A 13,784-nucleotide genomic window follows, 5' to 3' on the forward strand; every position below is an offset into this window, starting at 1 on the left:
CAGCAGCTGGCTGAGCCTGGCTCTCCATCATACAGGATTTCTTAACTGATGGTGCTCTCCACATCCTCCTCTGAGCCATGGACCAACCCAGCCATGCAAGGGAAAGGAACAAATAAACCAACACTGTTTGGTCAACTGCTTCCCTACACTCTCCTGTGTTTTCCATTATGGAAAAAAAACAATTTTGTGCTGCAGAAACTTCACATGATGGCATCTTATTTTTGTAGCCAGTACAAGTAAATGAATTGCTGTCATCTCAGCTGTCCTACGTGTTTATGGTGTCCCCATATCAGAAACATTAACTTAAACCACATATTTTAAGTTAAGCTTAACTTAAACACAGGTTTAAGTACTACTGCTGCTCCCCAGGGGACATTTGGTTATTATTAGCTAGTAAGGCTGCAGCTGTGGTTTGACTGACCCAAGGAAAAACTGTCAGTAGAACAAGAATCTCTGTGGTCTCTGTGGTCTCCTCACCTCCCACAGCTCCCAGTGAGAGGAATATGTAGTTATAGGCCAAGACTAATCTGGAGATAAGTCCATTGACCTTTGGAGGTTGTGCTATCTGTACACAGACCTATTATAGGTAGGTAGTGTATATATATATTCTAGGTAATTATATGGTCTTATGTGGTTATGCAAATAGCTGTGACAGTATCAAACCTAATGACACCCTGCTTATGCAAGTTAGTCCTGCTATGCCATGTTATACTGCTGTGGCAGGAAAGCCTGGGCAGCCAGCACAAGGTCATCCAGTCAGTATGTACCTGGACAGGCAGTAGAACTAGTTACTCAAGCGTCATACTAGTTCTCTGTCTTCTGTCTTGTCCATTCTATCCATCTGCCTTTTCATGTGGCTGCATCCCAATTCTTCTACCTTGTTTTCCAATATGAATTTCCTTGCACACTGGCTCAAGCAGGAATAAAATCTTGCGAAAACTTGAGACATGACATTGAATTTCCTAATCCATCTTTATAAGAAAATTTCAAAACCTAAATCTGCCTTGTTTGCAGTCAGTAAAGAAAACATAATCAGACACAGTATTCTTAAGCTTCAACTTGCTGGATCTACAATTTACTTTAATTCAAAACTGTCTAATCAAGAAGATTTTATTTTAAGGACTACAAATATATGCCCTTCTGCTGAGTAATCATTGCTTGAATGGGGAATAAAAAGCCTGCAAATATATGCTTGGCTTCACAGCATGACCTAGTGTGGTTCACAGCCATCTGTGTTTACAGTAAGATATCGCCCACATGCATTAGTCTGTAAACAGTATCAAACCCCAAAGTTTTTCTTTTTTTCTCCTTCACTCTTCATATGTACTCTCCTCTTCAGTGTGTCTCCATACAGAAGACATAAGTGTCTGCAAAAACACCTTTTTTTTTTGAGGTCTAGGCAATCTAACAGTTGTCTGAGCTAGTACTTCAAAGATGCCTTTACAATATTAGTAAATAATTAAAGAATTGCTAGTTAGTTGTTGCTAGTACTAGGGGAGCATTTATTAGCTGCCCAAAACCCTACCTGGTCCTGTAGCAGTGGTTGCATATTCAGACAGCCAGTGGATATTCAAGACCCAGTCAAAATGCCAATGAGAAAACCTCATGAGTTTCCCAAATGTGTGAGGGATGATGGGGTGTTGGAACTCCATTTGGGTTTTGGAAACTCTCTATTTCTCCATGTCAATTGACTTCAGACTATCAGCAAAATGTCCTTCAAAAAAGTGCTGGTGCCAGGAACAGCCACAAAATTTATTTTTTAACTCTGTTATGTTTCTGCTAGCCTACATTTGTGAATATGATTATGCAAAAGGCCTAAAATCCAAGATTTAACCCCACAGATGTCATTGGCAAAGAATGGAATTCAGATCAAGTTAGGACTCAGTACTTTTTATAAGGTATTAAGAGCACAGCCACATTTCAGGTATCATACAGGAACACATTTGTGGAATATGTAAAGCACAGCTATTCTTAACATTTTATGACCTTCAGGACAAGGAAATACTCTTGGGCTTATCCCTGTTCATAAAAGACACATTGCCCACATCTAAGAAAAGAAAATTGACTCAACCGGGAAGGAAGTTCCATGGTTGTTGAAAAGATGAAGAAATTCCAGCATATTCTTACATCACAGAATTAATGGCCATGTGCAGCTCCTGAAGCAGTCTTGGGCTCGTCCTGCATTCCTGTTCCCTGCAGAACCACTCCCAGTGCCAGAAGGTGAATTGCTGCTGCCATGGAAGAAGACAAGGCATTTGGTGAGAGGGAATCTGTATGCAAAACATCTCCATGACAAGTCTTTGTAAATGAATATTATGCATGATGGCACGGGGAGCAACTCACTGATTGCTGTCAGCCAACTTTTCCCTTTTTTCATTAAGTCTTTTGTCACCTCCAGGCATTGACTGATCTGATTTGAAAGGTCAAGGTTTTGGATGGCACTGCAGAGTGTGTTGCCTGCTTACCATATGCTTCATTTTTGGCTTCCTTGAACTGATAAGAATAATATAACTGCCTTGCTTAAGCCTTAACTATTTCTTGTACCCCAAGTGTATTGAGAATAAAGCACTATGAATCTAATTAAATATGAGAGCTACTTAGGAATTACCTTAAATAAATGGTTAAATAAAGCAAATATGCCATCAATCTTGGGCAGATACAAGAGCATGTGATAGATGACCCAGCCAGAATGGGCAAAGGCAGGTCCAGCCTTACCAGTCTGATCTCCTTTTATGACCAGCTGATCTGCCTGGTGGATGAGGGGGAAGGCTCTGTCTACCGTGACTTCAGCAAGGCCTTTGACACTGTCTCCCACAGCACTCTCCTGGAAAAGCTGGCAGCCCATGGCTTGGACAGGAGCACCCTTCACTGGGTTCAGAACTGGCTGGATGGCCGGGCCCAGAGAGTGGAGGGGAACGGTGCTGCATCCAGCTGGTGGCTGCTCATTGGTGCTGTCCCCCAGGGATCAGTGCTGGGCCCGGTCTTGTTTAATATGTTTCCTGGTGATCTGGGTGAGGGGATTGAGTCTACCATTACCAAATTTGCAAATGACACCAAGCTGGATTGGAGTATCCATCTACTGTAGTGTGGGAAGGCTCTGCAGAGGGAGCTGGAGTGGCTGGAGAGATGGGCCAAGACCAGTGCCATGACATTCCACAAGGCCACGTGCTGAGTTCTCCTCTTTGGCCACAACAACTCCAGGCAGTGCCACTGGGGCAGAGTGACAGGAAAGTGACCCAGCAGAAAAGGACCTGAGGGTGATGGTGGCAATGGCTGAACATGAGCCAGCTGTGCCCAGGGGGCCAAGAAGGCCAATGGCATCCTGGCCTGTACCAGCAAGAGTGTGGCCAGCAGGGCCAGGGCAGGGATTGTCCCCCTGTCCTTGGCACTGGTGAGACCACACCTCCAATCCTATGTCCAGTTCTGGACCTCTCAATTCAGGAAGGACATTGAAGTGCTGGAGTATGTCCAGAGAAATTCAACAAGGCTAGTGAAGGGTGTAGAACACAAGTCCTGTGAGGAGTGACTGACAGAGCTGGGGTTGTTTAGCCTGGAGAGGAGGAGGCTCAGGGGTGACCTTATCACTCTCTATGACTGACTGAAATGAGGCTGTAGCCAGGTGAGGTTGGTGTCTTTTCACAGGCAACAGGAGGACAAGAGGACAAGAAGACACAGGCTTAAATTGTTCCAGGAGAGGTTTTAAGTTGGACATTAGGAAGAAATTCTTCATAGGAAGGGTGATTAGATATTGGAATGGGCTGCCCAGAGAGATGGTGGAGTGACTGTCCCTGGAGGTCTTTAAGGAAAAACTGGATGTGGCACATGGGGCCATGGTCTAGCTGACATGAGAGTAGGTGTTCAGTGTCAGGTTGGACCCAATGATATCAGAGGTCTTTTCCAATCTAATTGATTGTTGGATTCTGTGGGATTTTGTGACAGACCAACAAACAGGATAGAGAAAAGGACACATCAAACAAATGTAAGCAAATTACACTAAAGAAATCTATGATGATTTACAACATTTTAGGTAATAACTTATGCAATGGAGAAGTTGTTTATCCTACTGGCCTTCAAAAGTTGGGGAAGCAATTGCCAGCAGTTTCAACAAGTGTGTCCAGATGGGTAGTCCTACAATAACTAACTCACTTTGCATTCATATCTCACAGTATCTTGTTAGTGCACCCATATTCTGAGTACGAGTTGACACTTCATGTACTGGAGTTGAAGAGACCTGCCCTGGCTCAGTCATGTGATGCTGAATTATTTCTCAGAGTGAGGACCCTGAAGAAATATTGAACCGTAAAAATCCAAAAGTAAAATTAGGGCTTTTAAAAGTGGGAAATGAGATTGGATCAGTTCATTAAAAGCTTTGAAGTACTCTAAACTTTGTCTTCTAAGTGAAATAAAAAGAGAAAATATTTCTTCTTCTTAATAATGATTATGTTCTTCAGTTAAAAATTAATTTTGAAAGCTTTTTCAGCTTATCAGTGTAGAAACTAGAAACAGGCAAAATATTATCTGGTCCATTCATGCCTTTCATTCTGCTGCAACACAGAAAACCAAATCTATTCTGTTCTAGCAGAATATCTTCTTGTTCAATAAAAGTAGTTTTGTGGTTTTGAATAGAAACAGTAAACACTATGAAAAGTCTGAGCTGTCTCTTTATCAGTATGAGCCTTAATTTTCTTACCAAAAAACTGTTCTCTGCATAATTGATAGGAATATAAATCACCTTGTCTCCCAAAGGATCTCATATCTTGCTACAAGAACATAATTTTCTTTTTTTTTTTTTTTGTCAGAATACCTCTGTGCCCAGCCAGTTTATTGCTCAGATGAAATCTTCTCCTCTTATCTGCCTGTAAACCAAACTTGGAACACTGAGAAAATATTCTCTTTAGAGCTTGTATATTACCTGACTATGCGCTCTTCAAAATTTGGTATTTTGCTGACGCATGAACAGAAAATTTTCTTTAGGTTATACGTGACCAGTAAATGAAATGCTCATTTGGAAAACATCTACCGTCTATTTGTTGTTTTGACATCTCCTGTGCTTGTGCCATACAAGCTGAGGACATTAATCAAGCCAGAATTACTTGAGAAAATTTATTTTCATTGCAGACAGAAGCATCCATATGAATTCCATCTATCCATGAGAATTTCTAATGGTTTCATGGCTTTTCAAATCAAAGTAAATGCATACCCATAATACACTGATTTCCCTGTCAGGTTCTACACATAGCCTGTAGTCAGCATATGGCCAAACCAAGTATTTTCACAAAGAGCATAGGTACAGGAGGGGTTTCTACAAGATGTATCAGCTAATTTGTCTCAGAAGCCCAAAATTAGCTATAAAAAGACCGTAAGTTCACCAGATGCTTGCTTTTTCTGCATAGTCCTCCACAAGTCCACTTATCCTCAAATCCCTTTGTGAAGTATTTCTCTTCATTTCTTTCAGATAGTCTGCCAAATCAGTGGACAAGTGAGCTCCCACAAAATGCTATGTTAACATTTTGATACAGAATGCATACTTTCAACCCTAATGGAGGAACAGTGGAAAACTGCTGCACGCCAGAGTGGCATGGAAGCATATTAGTTTGGGCACAGCATCATCCTAACATGCCTACTGGGCTCTTGATTAGAGCCAGATCAGATACAACCAACATAAAATGTGGACAAGGCAGGCTTGGATTCATCTATAACTCTACCATACTCTAAATCTAAATTAGAGTAGAATTAATAAATTCTAACTAATAAAGTAAATAAAAAATTTTAAAGAAATTTGTTACATAAGTCTTGCATTTTTAGGACTTTTAAATAACAGGTGGTTTGAATGAGCTAATTAAATCATGGATGCAATTAAAATTCAAAGTAAACTTAAGAAACAAAGTTCTTGAAACCTACAGTACTTGTATTTAAGTTACTAATATATGCTGTTCACTCTAACAAATATTAGTAAGAGAATAGACGAATTCACATTGTTCTTAATATGTGTCTCTTTCTCCATTGGCTAATGTAGAATGGCTAATGTATTTTGAAGCCAGAACACTTATATTTAACCTTCAAGAGCTCTTACTAATATACTAGCCAGATGCTGTTATGTACAGAACAAGGTTTTTGTTCTCAGATGAGACACCTTAGGCATTTCTCAGCTAAATGTATGCATTTGGCTGCAAAATCCAGAGGTAGTTCCTAGCCAAACAGCAGCAAAATCTCTTCACTGAAGACAGACCAGACCTAGCATTACAGTAGGAGCTTCTGAACATGGCAGCCTACATGACAAGAGGAAGGAATCATGTCTGTTTTGTAGGTCTGTGTTTTTTAGAAAAGGCATCTATAACATGAATAATCTGTCAATTAACAAGAGTTAAAATACAAGTATTTAAATAAATAAATCAATAAATGTATTTTCCAACACTGTGAAGGGAAGGCCTTTGAATACAATTTAACAAATTGTATCCTTAAGTAAGGATACATTGATCCTCTTAGTGAGGATCCTTTTCCTTCGTAGGAAGAAGAACCTTGATTTGTATATGTGGCATTTTGGATTTTGTCTCAGTGATTTTATTTTGGTGGGGGGAAGGAAGGGGTTGCTTTCAGACATTTCCATTCCCTGATGACTTGGACATGTAGCAACCATCTGTTCAGCTAGTTCAATCCTGAACATGTTGTCTTTAGAGCAATGAAAGAACAACAAAATGAATAGACAAAAGATGTGACATATTTTCTGGCAAGTATATATTTGAAAACTTTTGTTATTAAGGCAAAGAACATTTCCTTAAGGTGCAGTTACAGCTTTTTCCATTGCTTTTCAAATAGTACAGTATGTGATGAAAAAACACATGGAAAGGACTCAGCTACATAAGTAATAGAATTTCAAAGATGTCACTGTCTCCAGTTATTGCAGAATTTACAGGAAATCTACTCCATTTCTTGAAGCTAATAAAAGTATCAAATGACAAAACACAGTTTAGATTGTTAATAGGACCAAAGGTTTCAAAGGGAAAAAAGAGCCAATTAAAAATTAACCTTGATGCAGCAAAGCAGGCACATCCTTAAGGGTTTATTTAACAAGATATTCTGCAGGAAGAGGTGTATCATTTACAATATGGCATTCAAACATCAAGCATCATGTTAGTGTCAGGGGTAGTGATGGCACATTAATGTATTTTATTTTCTAAACAAATACCATAATGTAATGTGGCTTTTTATATCTTAAAAAAAGGACAGCTGGATGAGAACAGTCAGAGACATTTCTGACCTCTATTAATCTATACTTGTGTGAAAATGCACTTTGACAAGAGGTTGGGAAAAAACCCATCAAAATACTTCCAATGAGATGAAATGTGATCATGAACAGGAAGAGGCTTAGAGATAAGAGTGGGAGAAGTACAAAGAATATCTTGCTGAAATAGCACAAAATTGCTGGAGAGGAGAGGAGAGGAGAGGAGAGGAGAGGAGAGGAGAGGAGAGGAGAGGAGAGGAGAGGAGAGGAGAGGAGAGGAGAGGAGAGGAGAGGAGAGGAGAGGAGAGGAGAGGAGAGGAGAGGAGAGGAGAGGAGAGGAGAGGAGAGGAGAGGAGAGGAGAGGAGAGGAGAGGAGAGGAGAGGAGAGGAGAGGAGAGGAGAGGAGAGGAGAGGAGAGGAGAGGAGAGGAGAGGAGAGAGGAGAGGAGAGGAGAGAGGAGAGGAGGACTGCAGTGAGATGAGACACCACACACCAAGATAACTTCCATCAAGTGTAGGAAAGGAAAGGGTTAATCATCTGGCCCGATGTAAGGAGTTATAGGGGACGCCTCTTAATCCCCTACTAAAAAAGAAAAGAAAACATACAAAAGCTTGGAAAAGCAAAGAAAACTTCTCATTTTTATTTTGGGTTGGGGGAAAGGGAATGTGCTGGAATGGAATAGAATGAAATAGAATGGAATGTCAGAGAGTGGGAGTGGGGTGGAACAGGATAAGAATGTTGAGAAGAGAATGTTGACCAGTAAAGTTAGGAGGCGTGTAGGTGATGGGATGCCTACCTGCGCTTTGAAATGTAGTGAAATGCCAGGTAGATCTTTGGCTTAGTTGTTTAAAATCACAGAAAACAGAGAGACTTTTAAGCCTTCTAAAAGATAATAATGCTTTGGTGTTTTGTTTTGTGGTTTTGTTTGTTTGGTTTTTGTTTATTGATATTCTGCATGGCTTATCCATTTCCTCATATATCATCCTGTTGAGTCTGACCTAATACTCTGAGGTTTTGCTTGGAGGTCTGTACTTACATGGTGTATTAGTTGTTCATAAAGTCTGTGTCTAGTGCAATCTTCTTTAACCTTGAGCTTAGCTGTACATTTAGCAGAGGGTGGATCAGATACTCTGTGACTTACATTGTTATGAAAAGCTGTGCATTGGCTGTGGATAAATCCATTTTAAATGGTGTCAGCCTAAGAACAGCTTGACTCCACCCGGAGGAGGAGAAATGTATGTAAATGTTGTGGGGTATTTTTTGTTTTTAGGGCTAGAAATTTTAAGTAGTCTTTCTTGGTGGCATCTTTCATGGTTCTCCTTTAGGAAGCTTATAAGGGCCTACAAAAAATAATCCAAGTATAGTCCATAAGCTAGAGATAGCACCTGTAGAAATGTTGATAGGAACTATTATGCAAACAATGTCTGTGTAGATACATTGGTAAAAGAACTAGAGGCTGCCTGAAATCTGTGTGAGTTAATTGCATTATGCTTTCACTGAGGATCACTTATACAACCTGGCTTAGGTATACAGAAACAAGTCACATGGTAACCAAGGTAAACCTCTGTACCATGTCCAAAGTTCATTGGTGTCCTCACCCTGGCTTTGTGAAAGACGCAGGGCTTCCCTGAACAGAGAAGACTTCCTCATGTGTCTTTTTCAAGATTCTGTTTGTGCTGAATATTGCCTCTGCAATATTTGCTTCATGCTAGTATGGTGAGTGAAGGCAAATATGTCTGTCTGACAAAAGGAAAAGGCTTAACTTCAACATAGGCACCACTTTTAAATATGGAAACAAGAGCTGGGAGTCTGAAACCACTCTGGTTCTCTAAAAGAATGCCTAGCAGATTATGAAAGTCTAGGTGTTCAAATAAAATCTCTGCATATATATATTTGTGAAAGAAATAACACTGAGGTTCTTCACTTCCAAATAAAATTCTTGAGAAGTCTAACAAACAAGATTTAGATGAAGCAGCTTACTACAGGTAGAACACTTTCACTCCTAAGTGTAACAACTCAGTACATTAAGCTTTGCTTGACGTCCGTATCTGTAAATCTGCAGAACACGAGTACTTTGGTGTTTTGGAAAGCCAACTTTCTTCCATGTCTGTCATAAAAATTGTACGTTGGTGTGTTGATCCAGGTCCTTAGTTCAGCCCTTTTGGGGTTTTGTTGGGGCCCAAGGCCAGACCACGTGTTTTGAGCACACTGACTTACCTTACTCTAGTGCCTTCAATTGTTGCATTTACTTAGCTAGGTGAGTTGCTTTGTGTCTTGCTACACCCTCCTTTCAGTTGGATGTGGGAAAATGGGTTCTGGGACTGAGAGTTATTTTTCCTCCTAAAGCCTAGGGTAAAACTTGTTGCAGGATTGGGTAGTGTGTGTGTGTATGTGCAGGAATTGAATTTATCTTAGGATCTACCTTAGCCTCCTCATACCACTACACATATGCATCAGTGCACTCTCATGTGTTTTAATTTTAAAGGGATTACTGCTGTTGCTATAGTAATGGCTGAAACACTGTTTGTGTCACGGACTAGCTCAGCTTGTGGAAAGAAATAATATTTTCATACTGGTTCTTCCCGTCAAGAAGAGGTGTTGCTTCACCTCAATTGGCAAAAAAAGTGTTCGTTAAAAAACTCTTAATTGCCTAGAGTTATGGCACGGCAGTTATAATCCAAAGGGAAATACACTGTCAGCAATTTTTTGCTCTTGGCTGTTACATCTTGCTCTTTTCTTTTTTCTTTTTTTTTCTTTTTTTTTTTTTTTACAAAATAGTATCTCTGACAAGTTGCTTCAAATATATATGTCCGTGGTTTGCTTTTTTATTTTTTAGGTTTTTTGCCAGCTTCTAACTCAATGCAGCAGTAAGAAATTTCATTCTCTTGATCTTGAAAGGTGTTCCTCAAATATGGTGATTCTGACTCTCAAAAATATTTCACAAGGTGTTTTTGTGGGTAGAGTCACATACAGTTTGTACTGCTCAGAGTACTCACTGTTCTAATGGGTGTCTTTTGAAACAGTACTTCTGGAACGAGGCGGGAGTCGGTTTCTGCCCTGCTTACTTGCCCTACCTCCATAAGGGAACCTGCTAATTGTTTAATGAGTGTTATTTACAGCTTTGCTGTTTGTTTGAGTCTAAGAGTAACCCTACTGGAAAGCAGCTGTAGGACTGCCAGGGCAATTTCCTAGGTTTCTTTTACCGAGACCTTATTCTCAATGATCATTTTCTAGTCGTTAAGAAAACTGTATCAGTACCAAGTGTTTATATTGTGGTGGATTTTGTTTTCCTATATTATCTAATCATAAGGGGCAGAATAGGACTCTTCATCCTTGTAAGATCTGTATTTAATTGCTTAAGCTCAAAACAATAGAAAAAGATATTTCTTTTTCCAAATTGTCCCATGAATTCTTATAATGAGATAAATTCACAGTGGATAGCTATACTGTGAAAGGATACACTAGAAGAGTTATCAAATGTCCAGTGTTAACACACAGAAGCATGCAAGTTATGGCTGTGAAAATGAGGAAAATGTAGGCAGGCTTTTCCTGTGTGAGAACTCTATCCAGATATACCTGACAGAGGAGAACAGACTCTCAAGGTCTTGCCTTCTCTGTCAGATCACAGCAAAATCCTTTCAACACATTCACTGGAATGTTCCCTGAATACTCTTTGAAAGATTAGTAATCAACTCATAATCTTCTTAGTTCTTGCTGCAAGACACCTATAGTCAAATGGATAGAAACCAGAGCTGGCTGAGAACTGCTGTAGGGTCCTCAGAGAATTTAAACCTATTATTCTTGTTCATATTGCTTCAGAAATGGTGGGTTTGGTTTTGTTTTTACAAATGAAAAACCGTAAGAGGAATTTACAAGGAATTTCTTTAATGCTTACATTTCAAGTGAGAAGGGGAGGAATTATTAAACTTGATTAAAGCCAACTGGGGTGTGGTTTTGAGATATCCTTTTTGACTATTTGACTATTACATTATTAAATTACTTTAGTAAAAGCAAGCACTGTAGAAGCTTCTAAAAGACCAAGCAAAACTCAGTAATGGCTCTGCCATTCTCAGGGCTTGTATTCAGACTTCAGTAGCAATTTTCATGCCGTAGCTACCTCAATCAGAAACGATTTGATGCAGTCATCTCCTCCGCAATTATTTTAGTACACATCTTTGTCCTGACTGGAGAAAGACCATTGATATATATCACCCTCAATCTGCCCAAGAGTATAAGTGAGGAAAAGAGATTACAGTAATATAAATGAAACCTATCAAGAGCTAATTTTGATAAAATGATGACGAACTAGTCCTTGATCTTGAGCTTGCTGAGTACATTAACTGAACCTCTGACTCATGGAGCTACGTCTTCCACTCACAGTAACCACCTATGACTTAACACTCTGCACATTAATGGGATTTCCCCAATCTAACTTTAGAAGTGTTGGTGCTACAGTACATTAACAGTTTCCACAAAAACTTAAGTGATCGTGTTCGTGCTAAGTTTTTATTCTGTTGCTAGTGCATAACTGCTTAGATGTGTGGCTTCTACTGAATGGCATAACTAGTTCTCATCCAGACCTTATGTATTAGTTGTTATCCTACACATACAATACATATCCCACAGTATTCTGTTAAATAATAATAGTGGTTAAAAACTGGGTTTGAAATGGAGATAGTATGCTGCTCTAAGCTAAAGGATACCTCAAAGGGATTGCCTCTGAAGTTGAAAAATGGAAAGAGAATCATGTCTTCAAAAGAGAATGATAACTTGCAGAATAATCTTTGGGAACAGCATGAAAAAGGTTTCAGGTGGAGCTGACATGTGGGCAGACATGACTGTGCTGTGAGTCAAATACAAATCATGTATGAGCCTGTCTTCTGCTTTTGCATGACTAGTATATTTCATATGCTTCAGTTCAATCCTGGAAAATATTAATATCACTGGAATATCTTCCAACAAGTTGCCAGTAAAGAAACTCATCCAAGTGCAATATAAGAATGGGAGAACAGTGTGTCTGTGGTACCCTAACTGAATTTTGCAGGAAAGATGAACATATTTATGCTAGGTTTCCCTCTCCTTTTTACTTAGCTGAGCTGAGTAAAAATAGCAGATACAGCAGAGCAGTCTGTGTAAGATTAGTAGGGACACTTCAGTTGTCAGTCTACATTGAAAGCCTGTACTTCTGCCTGTTCTTAGACTTAAGGACCTATCTAGACTATATTCCCAAATCTTGCAAAAAGCTCTTAGACTGACTGTATCTTCCTCCTGGTTAGCTGAATCTGTTCAATTCTCTTTCTCTGTTAATCTCTCTCCGGTTCTAATGGAAGCCAGACTATCAAAACTATATGTATTTCTTAACAAGGGCTGTGACAGAGGACCAGAGAACCAGTAGGAAGTGGGCATCATGCTACTACCTGCCTTTTAATTGGCATTGACCTCAGCTGGCAGAATACCGAAAAGCGGAAATTGGTAGATATTGAGCAAAGAGCATTATGATACTGTGAACTAAAGACAAGACAAGGTGAGGTGGGAGACTCTAAGAGTTCTCAGAGAACAAACTGTCTGCTTTGTGAACTTTCTTTCCAAGTGACAGCCGGCATGGTGATGAAGCCGCTCTTCCCCAGAGCCTGGCCACTGGGAGCTGAAGGACTCTAAGTGCAAGTTTCTCCCGGACATCAGAGAGTAAATACCTGTAGGTCACTGACACCGTCGGAGTGGCAGGGTCTGCACGCAGTGCCACCCGAGGCCCCTCCGCACACGAGCACAGCCCGCGCTGCCCTTCCCTGGAGCGGCCGGCCGGGCGGCGCGGCACACGCCGCCGGAGCCGGCTAGCGCCCGGCACAGACCGCCAGTCCGCCACCGCTGGTTCAGGTGTGCTGAACCGGCCCGGCTGCCGCTCGCGTAACCCAGGCACTGGAAAGGACACCGCGGGAACGACTGCGAGAAGCTTTGCGGCACCTCGGTCACTGAAGCCGGTCACGGTGGCGCGAAGCCGCAGCGTAGCTGGAGGTGGGGCTGCAGGACGGGGAAAGGACGGGGGCTTCGGCACGAGTTTGGGACGACGCTCCGCTTGCTCCGACCCGTCCAGCTGCACTCTCCGACCGCCCCCGGGTCCGGCAGCCCCGGGACATCCCATGCCGCCCCAGCCGAGAGGCAGCGCGGGCCGTGTGGCGGGGGCGGACGCCGAGGGCCAGCGGGGCGCGATCGGCGGGGGCGGGTCCTGCCATGCAAACGAGGGGGCGCGGCCGCCGGAGCCGCGGGGCGGCCGGGGCGGGAGGAGGCGGCGAGCGCGGCCCCGGACGGACCGGGCGGGAGCAGCGGGGCCGGGCCAGAGCGGGCCGGATCGAGCGGGGGCGGCCGGGAAGGGCGTGGGGCAGCGCGGCCGCTGGGCTGTGAGCAGTGGACGGCGCGCAGCGGCTGCACAGATCTCTCGCGGCGGGCAGCGGAGAGGGAACATGGCGAGCGTAGGAAACGGCACGGAGGAGAGCGGTAGCGGTGGCGGTGGCGAGGAGGTAAACGGAGGGCGACTGCCGAGGGGCTCCGGGCGTGCGGGCAGCGA

General features: G+C 42.0%; 1 protein-coding gene across 1 annotated transcript in view; it reads left to right on the forward strand.

Annotated features, from left to right (window-relative positions):
* Positions 1-13,498: 13,498 nt before the first annotated feature.
* TTC39B (tetratricopeptide repeat domain 39B) overlaps positions 13,499-13,784 on the forward strand; it is a 77,842-nt gene continuing 77,556 nt past the window's right edge. The window contains exon 1 of the mRNA XM_077171473.1: positions 13,499-13,737. Within this exon, the coding sequence (XP_077027588.1) occupies positions 13,681-13,737 (57 nt within the window). The 5' untranslated portion in view covers positions 13,499-13,680. The remainder of the gene's footprint in view (positions 13,738-13,784) is intronic.

The sequence above is a fragment of the Agelaius phoeniceus genome, chromosome Z, assembly GCF_051311805.1.
Source record: "Agelaius phoeniceus isolate bAgePho1 chromosome Z, bAgePho1.hap1, whole genome shotgun sequence".
NCBI lineage: Eukaryota > Metazoa > Chordata > Aves > Passeriformes > Icteridae > Agelaius > Agelaius phoeniceus.